The sequence below is a fragment of the Trachypithecus francoisi genome, unplaced genomic scaffold, assembly GCF_009764315.1.
Source record: "Trachypithecus francoisi isolate TF-2019V2 unplaced genomic scaffold, Tfra_2.0 Lachesis_group0, whole genome shotgun sequence".
Taxonomy (NCBI): domain Eukaryota; kingdom Metazoa; phylum Chordata; class Mammalia; order Primates; family Cercopithecidae; genus Trachypithecus; species Trachypithecus francoisi.
This window is the reverse complement of record NW_022681453.1, coordinates 14716492-14731325: the sequence shown is the minus strand read 5'-3', so window position 1 is coordinate 14731325 and position 14834 is coordinate 14716492. Positions and strand designations below refer to the sequence as shown.

The 14834-nt window shown below is 38.7% G+C and overlaps 1 protein-coding gene and 1 pseudogene across 11 annotated transcripts in view; one reads left to right on the top strand and one right to left on the bottom strand.

Annotated features, from left to right (window-relative positions):
- The window catches only part of SETD2 (SET domain containing 2, histone lysine methyltransferase), a 150263-nt gene that overhangs the window by 70674 nt on the left and 64755 nt on the right, over positions 1-14834 (top strand). For all 11 annotated transcript variants that reach the window (XR_004435802.1, XR_004435791.1, XR_004435793.1 and 8 more), the window contains exons 10-12: positions 8713-8847; positions 10664-10783; positions 12974-13636. Coding sequence is in view for 2 of the 11 variants with exons in the window: in XM_033205307.1 (XP_033061198.1) it covers positions 8713-8847; positions 10664-10783; positions 12974-13636 (918 nt within the window). In the remaining 9 variants the exon portion in view is untranslated. The remainder of the gene's footprint in view (positions 1-8712; positions 8848-10663; positions 10784-12973; positions 13637-14834) is intronic.
- On the bottom strand, positions 8218-8357 carry LOC117084746 (annotated as a pseudogene).

The window sequence follows — 14834 nt, the reverse complement described above, 5'->3', positions numbered from 1 at the left end:
ATTAGCTCACATCACATATAAGCTTAATGTGAGATGTATTCTCACAATAAGCTTATAAATTAGTTAATGATTTTTCCTTTGTTACAAATAAGAACACACTAAGGCACAGAGAGATTATAGTGTCACCCAACTAGGTGATGGAAATGAACTCCAATCCAGCATCTTGTCTCTGCTCTTAACCATTGTGTTAAACTACAGTCAGACTGTAGAGTACAGTCCCCTCCTACCTCTGAGGCAATTATGGCCATAACAATAAATGCTTCTGTGTTTTAGAACATATTGAATTGTTTCATGTAACGTTTTATAAGTTTTTAGAAATGGTAAAATATGTCTGGGCGTGGTGGCTCTTACTTACAATCCCAGCACTTTGGGAGGCCAAGGCAGGAGCATAGCTTGAGCCCAGGAGTGCGAGACCAACTTAGGCAATATAGCAAGACCTCATCTCTGTTAAGAAAAAAAGAAAGAAGAAGAAATGATATAGTATATATGTATTTGTGTGCATTTTTTTACTCTTATTTTTGAATTTGATCTGTATTCATATATGTAGATGAACATTTATTTCTAACTGCTGTAATTTTTTTTCTTTTTTTTCCCTCAACTTCTGCATGATGGTCATTTGAAATTTTTTCATCATACAGCAGTTTATTGACATATTTTCCTACTGATGGATACTTATATGTTTCCAATTTTTGCTCTTAATTTCTTTTTTTTTTTGAGACAGAGTCTCGCTCTGTCACCCAGGCTAGAGTGCAATGGCATGATCTTGGCTCACTGCAAGCTCCACCTCCCAGGTTCACACCATCCTGCTGCCTCAGCCTCTCGAGTAGCCGGGACTACAGGCAACTGCCACCACGCCTGGCTAATTTTTTTGTAGTTTTTAATAGAGACAGGGTTTCACCATGTTAGCCAGGATGGTCTCGATCTCCTGACCTCATGATCGGCCCGCCTTGGCCTCCCAAATTGCTGGGATTACAGGTGTGAGCCACCGCGACCGGCCTTTGCTCTTAATTTCAAAGTTAGTATCTTTGCACATGTCTCTTTTGCACATGTTTCTTTAAGATTTATCTATGGAAATGTAGTCACTGGGTCATACCTAGTCCGTTAGCTTTCTTTACTTGACTACAGGACTACAGGACATTTTTCTTTAAATTCCATTAAATTGCTTTTGTTGTTAACTTGTTTCATATAATTGGTGGTTTACCAGAGCAACCACAAAATAGTTATTAAACATGTTGACCTAAACTAGTATCTCCATAAAAACTTTCCAGTTGGCTCACGCCTGTAATCCCAACACTTTGGGAGGCTGAGGCAGGAGGATCACAAGGTCAGGAGTTCAAGACCAGCCTGGCCAACATGGTGAAACCCTGTCTCTACTAAAAATACAAAAATTTGCTGGGCGTGGTGGTGGATACCTGTAGTCCCAGCTACTCCAGAGGCTGAGGCAGGAGAATTGCTTGAACCTAGGAGGCAGAGGTTGCAGTGAACCAAGATCACACCACTGCATTCCAGCCTAGGCTACAGAGCAAAACTCCATCTAAAAAGAAAAAAAACTTTCCAATGGCTATTTCCTATTTTCAAAACTTACAGAATAAACACATTTTAAAATTATTGATGAGAAGTGACCTTATTTTAGATTAAGAGGTGGTATTATATCTGTATCATACCTACGTTAGGTGACTTTTTACCTTTCTGAGAAGATTTAAGGATAACTCCAAGGAACTAAGGACTAGATATTTCTGTCATTGGTTGATTGTATTCAGGTAATAGTGTGTCAATTTTCAGGATAGGTCTTGGTGCCTACAGACTGAATTAGATGTAACTTGTATCCAGTCATTCTGTAGGCTACAGTCATTGGTTGCTCCAGATACTAATTTGAAGTTATTCTGGAACAATGATGTTTTATATGAAACTTTGCCCAGATAGACCCAGAATAACCCAGAATGAACCTAGGTTCCTAGAATGATGTGAAAGATCATTTGCCCTTGACTCTAATGCAGAGGTTAACTCTACTTTAATTTCACTTGGATTATCTCCTGCGGAAATTCCTTTTTTGCATGCCTAGGTTCTGAGTTTTGGTCAGTTACAGTTGAGCAGAATCGCAGAAGCAGAATCACAGAATTCAACTGTTTGAACTCACAAGATTGAGCCTTGGGAATTTCTTTGGGTAAAGGATGCCATGGAAAGGACAAGGTAGCTAGCAGTTCAGAATGCAGTTTTACATGTATAAATTGTTGACAAGAAGATGTTAATAATGATTGCACTGTAATCCACATCCCTCATGTTACCCCTTGATTGCTAAACATTTTTTATCCTTGGTCTTATGATTGCATCTGAATACAGCTTATCTCCTTAACGAAACTATAAGCTCTTCCAGGACAGGTGATTATCTTTTTTGGCTATGTCACACACTTGGTACTTACTTACTTGATGGAAGTATAATGAGTACCTGCTATGACCTGATGTTATTTGTAGTTTATGGTATGAACAGAAAATAGTCTGAAACTTCCCTTAGTCTCTATTGTTTGAGTTTTTGAAATAAATTAATAATGATTTATGTAATAAAGAGGGTGAAAAGCCACCTGAGAGGAAATACTTACTTTCAACTCATAACAAATGAATACTACTATCCAGAATATGCATAATGAGTGTAACCAGTATCCTATTAATAAGAAAAGAACAGCCAGCACAAAAGAAAAATAGACAACTTCCAGAAACACTTTACTTATTCAGATAGCCAATAAACATGGAAAGCTGTTCAACCTTATTAGTAATCTGGGAGTGCAAATTAAAATTACTCTCACCAGATTGATAAAAATTAAGTTCTATGATACGTAAGAACAACAGATCTCATACACTGTCGGTGGGGAGTGTAAATGGGGGACAACCACTTTTGAAAATACTTTAACATTATTTACTGAAGTTGAAAGAACGTATACCATATGAGCCAGCAGTTCCTGGGTGTATAAGCAGAGAGCCTAGCTATAATGTATATCAGAAGTCACAACAGCATTGCTTATAATATCAAAAAGTAGAAATTACTCAAATATCTATTAACATAAGAATGAGCCAGGGGCAATAGCTCACGCCTGTAATCCCAGCACTTTGGGAGGCCGAGACGGGCGGGTCACCTGAGGTCAGGAGTTTGAGACCAGCCTGGCCAACATGATGAAACCCCATCTCTACTAAAAATATAAAAATTAACCATGTGTGGTGGTGGGTTCCTGTAATCCCAGCTACTCGGGAGGCTGAGGCAGGAGAATTGCTTGAACCCAGGAGACAGAGGTTGCAGTGAGCCGACATGATGCCACTGCACCCCAGCCTGGGCAGCAGAGTGAGGCTCAGTCTCAAAAAAAAAAAAAAGGATAAATTATAAAAGAAATAGTCATGAAAATAAACTGGCTGCATACAATAACATGGATAACTCTTAAAATGTAAGTTTGAGTGAAAGAAGCATGACAAAATATTTTGTCCAGTATGATTTCATTTCCATAAAGATGAAAAATAGATACAATTTTATATACCTATGTAACAAACCTGTGTGTTCTTGCACATGTATCCCAGAACTTAAAGTAAAGTTAAAGTAATAAGGGAGCAAGGACAAGAGTGAACCTTTCATTTCAAATAAAGTTAGCTTCCATCACTAAAAAAAAAAAAAAAAAAAAAAAAAAAAGAAAGAAAGAAATTTTAATATTTAGGAATTTGCATGTGGGTAGTAAACCTGTCAAGAAAATTGAAGGCCTGTTTCTTAAAATGTTAGGGTAAGTTATCTCTAAAGCACAGGAAGGGTTGCTGTTATAACTAGGAAGGGGTAGGTACATGGGGCACTACAGGAATGTTGGCAGTATTCTGTTTTTTAAATTTACCTCGATGGTGGCTATATGGGTGTTGCTCACCTGTTTATTAAACCTGTTTACTAGTTGTTTATATGTTTTTCTGTATATATATATGTATACTGCATACTGTATGTTGTATTCCATCAAGAAGTATTTAAAATGCTACTTAGACCCCTTAGTGCCAAAAATATTCAAGTATTAAAAAATAGTATTTTGCAATGATTAGGTACTCAATAAATTTTCAAGTACTGTAGAATTGTGCATATATATGCACTACATAGAGTAAATATATATTTTCTCTATATAAGTTAATTATATTTAAACATATATAAATATATTTAATATGTAATTTTTCAATTATCAATATTGTAAAGATACACCCTAATCATTCTTACATTTGTTTACTTTTAGTTACTTACCTCATATTCTTGGATGATGTTGACCCATACATAAAATCTAGTACTTTTAGTAAATGTAATTTAATTGAAAGGAAGGGAGACAAACTCAGTCTTCCCACCTGTCTCTCCCAGGTACCCTAAAAGTTACTGCACAATTGATTGCTATGCTTGAGCACCCAAAATTAGGGGAGCTGTATTATCACCACTGGAATTGGCATGCATTTATGTGTATATGTGTTACAGTACAACCACTGAGAAATGTTCAAGGGTTATTCGTCTTTATTTTGTTCGCAAAAATTAATTTATACTGCAGTTTCTGCATTTTTACTGTTTTTCTTTAGTTAGAACGTTATTTTCTTTATATCCCGGAAATGCCTTATATAATATCTATTCAATAAATATTATTGAATGAATGTAAGTAACATAATTTAACTTTATCTCAGAGTTTTAAACAGTCATAACATACCTAATTTTAAAAAGAAAATACATCTTTTTTTTTTTTTCCTAAAGACAGAGAATTTTGCTCTGTTGCCCAGGCTGGAGTGGTATGGCATGATCTTAGCTCATTGCAACATCTGCCTCCCAAGTTCAAGTGATTCTCTTGCCTCAGCCATCTGAGTAGCTGGGATTACAGGTGTGCATCAACACACCTGGCTAATTTTTATTTTATTTATTTATGATGACAAGTCTTGCTCTGTTGCCCAGGCTAGAGTGCAGTGGCATGATCTTGGCTTACTGCAACCTCTGCCTCCCGCGTTCAAGTGATTCTTCTGCCACAGCCTCCTGAGTAGCTGTCATTATAGGCACCTGCCATCATGCCCGGCTAATTTTTGTATTTTTAGTAGAGACTGGGTTTCACCATGTTGGCCAGGCTGGTCTTGAACTCCTGACCTCAGGTGATCCACCCACCTCGGCCTCCCAAAGTGCTGGGATTACAGGCGTGAGCCACCGTGCCTGGCCTAATTTTTGTATTTTTAGTAGAGATGGGGTTTTACCATGTTTGCCATGCTGGTCCCGAACTCCTGGCCTCAGATGATTTGCCTGCCCTGGCCTCCCAAATGCTGAGATTACAGGTGTGAGCCACTGTGCCTGGCTAAAAATACCTCGTTTTTTAGTCCTGTTTTATTTACATCTCAAAACTCTGTCAAAAGCAGTGTTGTGACTGTTACAGTTGAGGGGGGAAAGTAGAATTTTAAAGCCCTTGAACTCTTCTAATACCATAGAATTTGGGATACAGGAAGGCTTACTTTTAGGATATGCAAGGAAAAGATATCTTTAATGAAATTGTCTTTCTTGGATTAAGACAACTTGAAATTGGTTTTTCTGTTCATGTATTTACTCAGAAACTTAAATGGTATTGGAAATGAAAAAGAATGAGCCTTAAATGTACATTTTAGAAAGAAAAATGGTTTTGAGTTTCTACAACCTCTCTCAGGCAGCACTATATATTTTCTCATTTATTCTTATTCTTTACCAGAATGTGAATGTTCAGGTACAATATGAAATAAAAATGTTCAATGCCTTGCCTGAAATTACGTTAAGGTATAAATAGCTAGTTAAGTAAAAGAAAAAGTAATAGAAAATTTTCTTAAGATTCTTTCCTTTTAGTTTTGCTTTTCTCTGAATCATTTCATTGTAGACTTTTATCGTTTCCTGCTAAGTTTTAATGCTATCTGTATGTCTTCTCCTTAGTCTTTAGCTTGTCTAAATTTTATTCTGTTATTGCCGCACAAATTATTCTCAAATTCCACTTTGGGCTGGGCACGGTGGCTCACGCCTATAATCCTAGCACTTTGGGAAGCTGAGGCGTGCAGATCACAAGGTCAGGAGATCGAGACCATCCTGGCTAACACGGTGAAACCCTGTATCTACTAAAAATACAAAAAATTAGCCGGGTGTGGTGGCACGTACCTGTAGTGCCAGCTTCTCAGGAGGCTGAGGCAGGAGAATCATTTGAATCTGGGAGGTGGAGGTTGCAGTGAGCTGAGATTGCGCCACTGCACTCCAGTCTGGGTGACAGAGCGAAACTCCATCTTTAAAAAAAAAAAAAATCCACTTTGATCATATTATTCCATTGTTCAGGATTCTGTTCAGGTTTTATCAAATTCAGGTTATTTTATGTTACATTGAGATCTTCTTATCTAACACTGGTCTTTTATTTTTTTGTTTGTTTGTTTGTTTTTGAGAAGGAGCCTCACTCTGTCACCCAGGCTAGAGTACAGTGGCACAATCTCGGTTCACTGCAACCTCAAGCTATTCTCCTGCCTCAGCCTCCTGGGTAGCTGGTACTACAGGCTCCCGCCACGCCGCCCAGCTAATTTTTGTATTTTTATTAGGAACGGGGTTTCACCATGTTGGCCAAGCTGGTCTTGAACTCCTGACCTCAGGTGATCCACCTGCCTCAGCCTTTCAAAGTTCTAGGATTGCAGACATGAGCTACTGCATCTGGCCCAGTCTTTTATTTGGTATGGTTTTTCTCAGTCCCTCGCCATGCCTTACCTGTTTGAGCTTTGTTGACCTATGCACTGTTATGATTTCTTATTTTCCTTTGTTCACACTTTCCTCACTACTTTGCTTACCTTTTCCTCTTGTCTTTATCTTACCTATTTCTAATCTTATTTTAGTGACTCATTCTAATTACTCCCTTACGTAGGCCTCTTAGGTCTGCATAACATTTGCAGTTAATGCTTCCTTGTTTGGTTTCATATGAATTAATTTAATCTCCCCCATAATAAATTCTTTGAAAGCATCTTTATATCCTGTAACTGCCTTAATGCAGGACTGGAAATAACCTTTGGTAGGTTGGTTCCCACCCCCCATTATTTACATTTAATATTTAAAACACTCAAAGAATATATATGTTACAAAGCATAATTATAAAATCCTTGTTAGTGCTTCTCTGCTTCCTTCTCCCTACCTGGAGGTTACCACTGTTGTACATTGTGGGTCTTACTTCTTTGCCTTTTTTTTTGAGATAGGATTTCAGTGTGTCACCCAGGCTGGAGTGCAGTGGCAAAATTATAACTCACTGTAACCTCAATCTCCCAGGCTCATGTGATCCTTCTGCCCCAGCCTCCTGAATAGCTGAGACTGTATGCACATGCTACCACACCTGGCTAATTTTTTTTGATTTTTAGTAGAGATGAAGTCTGGCTGTGTTGCCCAGGCTGATCTTAAACTCCTGAGCTCAAGTGATCCTCCTGCCTCAGCCTTTCAAAGTGCTGGGATTACAAGTGTGAGCCATAATGCCTGGTCATCCTTGCCTGTTTAAAAGCAGTTTTTCACATATGTATCCCTAAAAAGTTCAGCTTTGAGGTACATAAAAATGGATTCATATAGCATGTAATTCTTTGGAACTTGCTTTTTCTTAATGACATATTTTTTTTTTTTTTTTTTTTTGAGACGGAGTCTCGCTCTGTTGCCCAGGCTGGAGTGCAGTGGCCGGATCTCAGCTCACTGCAAGCTCTGCCTCCCGGGTTCACGCCATTCTCCTGCCTCAGCCTCCCGAGTAGCTGGGACTACAGGCGTCCGCCACCTCGCCCGGCTAATTTTTTTGTATTTTTTAGTAGAGACGGGGTTTCACCGTGTTAGCCAGGATGGTCTCGATCTCCTGACCTCGTGATCCGCCCGTCTCGGCCTCCCAAAGTGCTGGGATTACAGGCTTGAGCCACCGCGCCCGGCCCTTAATGACATATTTTTAAGATTGATGGATGTTGTTGCATTTGGCTTTACTTGATTCCTTTCACTGTGGTATTATATTTCATTGCGTGAACATGGCCGGTTATCAAACTTATACAGATATTTGGGTTGTTGGCAATTTTTTGCTAGTATAAGTGTTGCTTCAATGAACATTCTTAGGAATCTTCAGGTACACATGTGCAGAATTTCTCTACAGTTTGTTCTGATAAGTAGAATTTCTGTGGATGGGGATACAATTATTTTATTTTTCAGGCTAATGCTTTATTTTTTTCTGAAGCACTCTGCCCCATCAGCTGGGTCATTCATATGCTGTCATCATAAAAAGGTCATTATATATTATAATGTATAACTTATATAAGTTTGAGGGAGATATATCTCACACAGCAGTGTGAAAACCCAGTCATCATATTTATGAACCATAAAGGATCTCTGAAGTCCTTTTAGTTTAATATAATTTGTTTATGGGGTCTCCCATAAAGGCAGGTTTTTCTGTTTTGGCTCATTGCAGATCTCCACCTAGAATTATACTTGACTCATAATAAGTTCTTGATATGTGTTTGATGAGTGAATGAAATGCATTTCAAATGTATTATACCACTTTATGCTTTCATCAACAGTAGACTTAATATTATCAGCTTTCTTAATTTTTTCCCTCAGTCTAATACCATGGTGTCCCAATTTGGTCTTAATTTGTGTTTTCCTGATAATTGATAAGGTTGAGCAACTTTTTGGCTTTTTGTTGTTGTTGTTTTATAAAAAGGTATTTTTATTTGCTGTGGTAGGTGGATGGAGAGCTAGAAGCTCTGATGGAAAATGGTGAGGGTCTCTCTGATAAAAACCAGGTGCTCAGCTTATGCCGGCTAATGGTTAGAATTGAAACTTTGGAGCAGAAACTTACCTGTCTGGAACTCATACAGGTGAACACTTTAATGTTTATTTTTTATTTCTGGTTTTGGGGTGGGAATGAATGAATGAAGATGAATGAAGAAGGAATAATTCTGATGAGAGTTAGTCTTATTTATTTGTTTGTTTAGATGGAGTCTTGTTATGTCATCCACGCTGGAGTACAGTGGTGCAGTCTCAGTTCACTGCAACCTCTGTCTCCTGGGTGCAAGCAATTCTCCTGCCCCAGCGTCCTGAGTAGATGGGATTACAGGCGCCAGCCACCACTCCCAGCTAATTTTTGTATTTTCTTATTAGAGATGGGATTTCACTGTGTTGGCCAGGCTGGTGTTGAAATCCTGACCTCAGATGATCCACCCATCTCAGCCTCCCAAAATGCTGGGATTACAGGCGTGAGCCACCTTGGCCGGCCAATCTTATTTTTTAAATGGATGTGTGAGTTTGGCCGGCCAATCTTATTTTTTAAATGGTTGTGTGAGTTGTATATGACTTTCAAAGCTTGTACCATATTATTTAAAATGACTAAAGGGTTCAGTATCATTTTATCTATTAGTACAAGGATCCCCAATCCCCGGGCCATGGGCTGGTTCGGAATGGGGCCACACAGTAGGAGTTGAGTGAGCATTACTGCCCGAGCTCCACCTGTTGTCAGATTAGCAGTGGCATTCGATTCTCATAGGAGCATGAACCCTATTGTCAGCTGCACATGCGAGAGATCTAGGTTGTACACTCCTTATGAGAATCTAATGCCTGATGATTTGAGGTGGAACAGTTTCATCCTGAATCCATCCCCCACCCAGTTCGTTGAAAAATTATCTTCCATGAAACTGGTTCCTGGTTCCAAAAAGGTTGGGGACCATGGCATTAATAGACCTGGTTTGCTTTCTGTCTATATTCAAAGAATGTGGTGGCTTTTTTTTTTTTTAAATGTAATAATTCATCACACTTGTCATAGCCTTTTACCCTCCAATTATTAGCATACCAAAGCCATTTGTACTACATGATCTCAAAGCATGAAATATTAACAGTACTCTTTTTTACACCAGTTTATTAAGTATGCCACAAGATGTTAGATAACACAAAATGATTTTTTTTTTTTTTTTTAAGGGTCTTGCTTTGTTGCCCAGGCTGGAATGCAGTTGCGCACTTTGTTGCCCAGGCTGGAATCATAGCTCACTGCAGCCTTGGAACTCCTGGGCTCAAGTGATCCTCCTGCCTCAGTTGCCTGGTAGCTAGGACTACAGGCACACACCACCACATCCAGCTAATTTTTATTTTTATATTTTTATAGAGATAAGGGTCTTGCTATTTTGCCCAGGCTGGTCTTGAACTCCTGGCCTCAACCAGTCCCTCCCTCTTCCACCTTCCGAATTGCTGGGATTATAGTCATAAGCCACGGTTTAAAAAAACCATGATGATTAAAAAACAAAACAGGAAAAAGAGGTCTTTTCAACAATCATCTGAAAGGGAGAGAAGAAAGAATTATTTAATGATTAATTTTTATGGTTTTATTTTTATTTAAAAAGGTACATGCAATTTTTTCTTAGTTCAGAATTTTCATTATAAAGGACTTATTAATAGTTATGTAATTTTCTACATTAGTAAAATCCCAGTTGACTGGCTGTATTTTGTGTATCAGAGAAGATTATAATCTGTTTAAAGCATTTGTTGTAGAGTTTCATTTAGGCTAATGAAAACAGAGTTTCTAGGTTGTTTTTGTGAATGTACTCTATAGTGTGTAATATATACGTGAACTCTCCTCGGGCTCTTTGTAATATTCTGGTATTGCCTCCCAATACTCTGCATCCTGTCTCCCTTCCCCCATGAAAGAACACACACTCACAGTCCTGCCTGAAGTCCTTTCTGGAACGTCATGGGCTGTCTTTGTTGTGGATCTGGATGGCAGAGCTAGGTGACGGCCGGGAAAGTAACCAGAAGCTTCAGGAAGAGGTCAGTTCACATTTAGCTTGCTTGTTTCTTAAAACCACTATATTGATTGCCTAGGTTGTGGGTATGTGATAATATCAGTAATTATGAATTTAGCACTGTATCACTGCTATTAAATTATCAAATAATTTTTTCATCTCAGTATCATTCCTGTAACTATCTAACCGTACATTCACCTTGTTAGTAGTATGTCCCTTGGTTTTCCTATAGTGTCTTTTTAAAGTTGTACTACATAACGGAACTACAAGAGCAAGATATAATCACAACAACAACATAGTTAAGTGAAAGATCCAGTTTGTTGTTAAAACCAGAGTTTTAAAAAGATGAGAAGTTATGTAAAATTTGAACTGTGGGGCCTAAGGAATTGGTAAAGATCTGAATTCTGCATAACAAGAGTATAAACATTTGAGGAAAAAATAAGTGTTTTAAAAGATCTAAGTAAAGGTTCATTGACAGCATTGTTAGTGGAGTAATGATGTCTTTACCTTTCTATGAAATTAATAATATTTTCTAACTTTCTAATTTGTAATATAATCCCAAAGTCTTTTATTTAATAAAAGACTTTTAAAAACAAACAAAAAGGAATGGGCAGATAAGTACTTGTTCTTGCCTCCGTCCTTCTCCCAGGAGATTTGACTTGAGGAAATTGAGGAAGCCTTGGGGTTTCTGTGGAACTACATTGAAGAATACTTCAGAAAAAATTCTTGGATTTCAGAATGGGTGAGGTTGTCTAAGAATGAGGAGAGGGTCTCTCTTTGCTAGATAGCTATTTATCAAAAGCTAAAGAGATGTCTGCATTTTTGTGTGTATGACAGACGTCATTTAAATATGTTATTACATAGCTCCCAAGTCTATATCGCAGGCACTTGGTGAACTTTTTAAGAAAAAATACCCAGGACTGGTCCAGTAGTGTATATGCTTAAAAAGCTACCCAGGTTTAAGAACTACTGGTAGGCCGGGTGCGGTGGCTCAAGCCTGTAATCCCAGCACTTTGGGAGGCCGAGACGGGCGGATCACGAGGTCAGGAGATCGAGACCATCCTGGCTAACATGGTGAAACCCCGTCTCTACTAAAAAATACAAAAAATTAGCCGGGCGAGGTGGCGGGCGCCTGTAGTCCCAGCTACTCGGGAGGCTGAGGCAGGAGAATGGCATGAACCCGGGAGGCGGAGCTTGCAGTGAGCTGAGATCCAGCCACTGCACTCCAGCCCGGACGACAGAGCGAGACTCCGTCTCAAAAAAAAAAAAAAAACAAACAAAAAAAAAAACAAAAAAAAAAGAACTACTGGTAGAGGATATTGATCAGTCCTATTTGATGTTGTGATGTTGCTCCACATTTTATTCTTGCTGATCAGCCTTATTAAAAGTTTTTCTTTCTTAAAGAAAGCAATATTCTGATTTTTAAGTATGCTTGTGTTTACAGAGATGTAGGTCTTAATAAAGCAGTAGCAAAACTGCACTACTCTTGTAGAAATAATCTGAGTCCCATCTAGAGATTGAAAAAGTCAAACGTAGGCCGGGTGCTGTGGCTCACGCCTGTAATCCCAGCACTTTGGGAAGCTGAGGCGGGCAGATCACCTAAGGTCAGGAGTTCAAGACCAGCCTGACCAACATAGAGAAACACCGTCTCTACTAAAAAAAAAAAAAAATAAAAGCAAAAAAAATTAGCTGTGCATGTTGGTGCATCCCTGTAATCCCAGCTCCTCAGGAGGCTGAGACAGGAGAATTGCTTGAACCAGGGAGCCAGAGGTTGCAGTGAGTCAAGATCACATCATTACACTCCAGCTTGGGCAACAAGAGCGAAACTCTGTCTCAAAAAAACAAACAAAAACAAAAGCAAAGTCAACTGTAGCCAGGTGCAGTGGCTCATGCTGATAATCCCAGCATTTTGGGAGGCTGAGGTGGGTGGATCACTTGAGGTCAGGAGTTTGAGACCAGCCTGGCCAACATGGTGAAACCCCATCTCTACTAAAAATACAAAAGATTAGCCAGGTGTAGCGGCAAGCGCCTGTACTCCCAGCTACTTGGTAGGCTGAGACAGGAGAATTGCTTGAACCCAGGAGGCAGAGGTTGCAGTGAGCCAAGATCATGCCATTGCATTTGAGCCTGGGTGACAGAGTGAGACTCTGTCTCCAAAAAAAAAAAAAAAAGTTAACTGTACAAAGTGATGTAATTTTTTTTTATGTTTAATCAGATTATAAAGACTTTGGAACACTTGCCCATTCCTACTAAAAATATGTTGGAGGAAAGCAAAGTACTTCCAATTATTCAACGCTGGTCTCAGACTAAGACTGCTGTCCCTCCGTTGAGTGAAGGAGATGGGTATTCTAGTGAGAATACATCGCGTGCTCACACACCACTCAACACACCTGATCCTTCCACCAAGCTGAGCACAGACGCCGACACAGACACTCCCAAGAAACTCATGTTTCGCAGACTGAAAATTATAAGTGAAAATAGCATGGACAGTGCAATCTCTGATGCAACCAGTGAGCTAGAAGGCAAGGATGGCAAAGAGGATCTTGATCAATTAGAAAATGTTCCTGGAGAGGAAGAGGAAGAGTTGCAGTCACAACAGCTACTCCCACAACAGCTGCCTGAATGCAAACTTGAGAGTGAAACCAACATAGAGGCTAGTAAGCTACCTATGTCTGAACCAGAAGCTGACACTGAAATAGAGCCCAAAGAGAGCAATGGCACAAAACTAGAAGAACCTATTAATGAAGAAACACCATCCCAAGATGAAGAGGAGGGTGTGTCTGATGTGGAGAGTGAAAGGAGCCAAGAACAGCCAGATAAAACAGTGGATATAAGTGATTTGGCCACCAAACTCCTGGACAGTTGGAAAGACCTAAAGGTAAGGAAGCATCTTTTGTTCATTTCAACTTGAATTACTCGGGTTTAGAGTTCTACAAAACTAAGCAAAATTAACTACTTTTTTAGCCATGCATATTTCTGAAAAGTGGAATACTGTCTCTCTTACTGTGTAAGTGTCTCAAACATCCTCTAAACCGTGGCAAGAGTCATATTAGCCAAACTAATATACAAATGTCTTCTTTTCTCTCACTTAGAAAAGTATATCACAATAGTGAGTTCAGTCATTTAAGTGCTTTTCACATTAAAAACAAAAATCATTTGAGTAGCAAACTTAGGATTCTATTTGTAATGAGAAAAAATTAGTGTTTAAATTTATTGGAAATCAATTGTATTAATGGAAAATTAAAAATAAATTGGAAAACTAAGGTAACTTAGCAGCTTATTAAAAATGATTGAATGTAAATTTGTATTTTAGAAAAACAACTTTATGGAACTAGTTGGTATTCACTTCTATTATTGTTTCTGAAATGGGCCTGCTTTTAAATGCCTATTTCTTTGGACAAAAGAGGAAAGATAGATCTGGAACTCTTATGCCTATTATACACATAATCTCTTGTTGAAGAGTCTAGCAAGATGTGTGCAGGGTTTGCTTTGCAGAAAACCCAGACTGAGTCTTGGATAAACACTAGAATGAATAACAGGATAAACTTAGGAGAGGTATGGTACATTTCATTTGTAAGTGATCTGGACTTGGGATCCATGTCTTGAGGACCCTATGGGAACAGGTTACTTACTAGCTTCTATTTTTCTGTTCCTCCTTTCTTCTGCCAGAGATGAAGCAACCAAATAAACCAACAATCCTGACTTATTTGCAGCAAGATGAACACCTGAATCCTCCCTGCCCCTAATTATGATGACAAAGCTCGCTCCATTAAATCCTGTGTTTTGACCCAATGAAACTGGCCTTAAACACTGAGCAAAATGAGTAGTTGGTGGTTGTGTACTGTGCTTCCTCATTTGCTGTGTTGAGACCCTTCTTTAAGTATGTTGTGGTTTCAGCTCTTGTTTACCCATTTGAGCTCTTACTCATGTTACTTTCATCACTTACAATTCAGTATAAACTCAGCCTTATTATGTCTTAGGAAATCAGGCCTTTTTCTAAATATGAAAGGAAGGGTTCATTGTAAATCTACTTATGAAGTCAATATGTGAACTGCAGGAATCAGAATTGCAGTTAA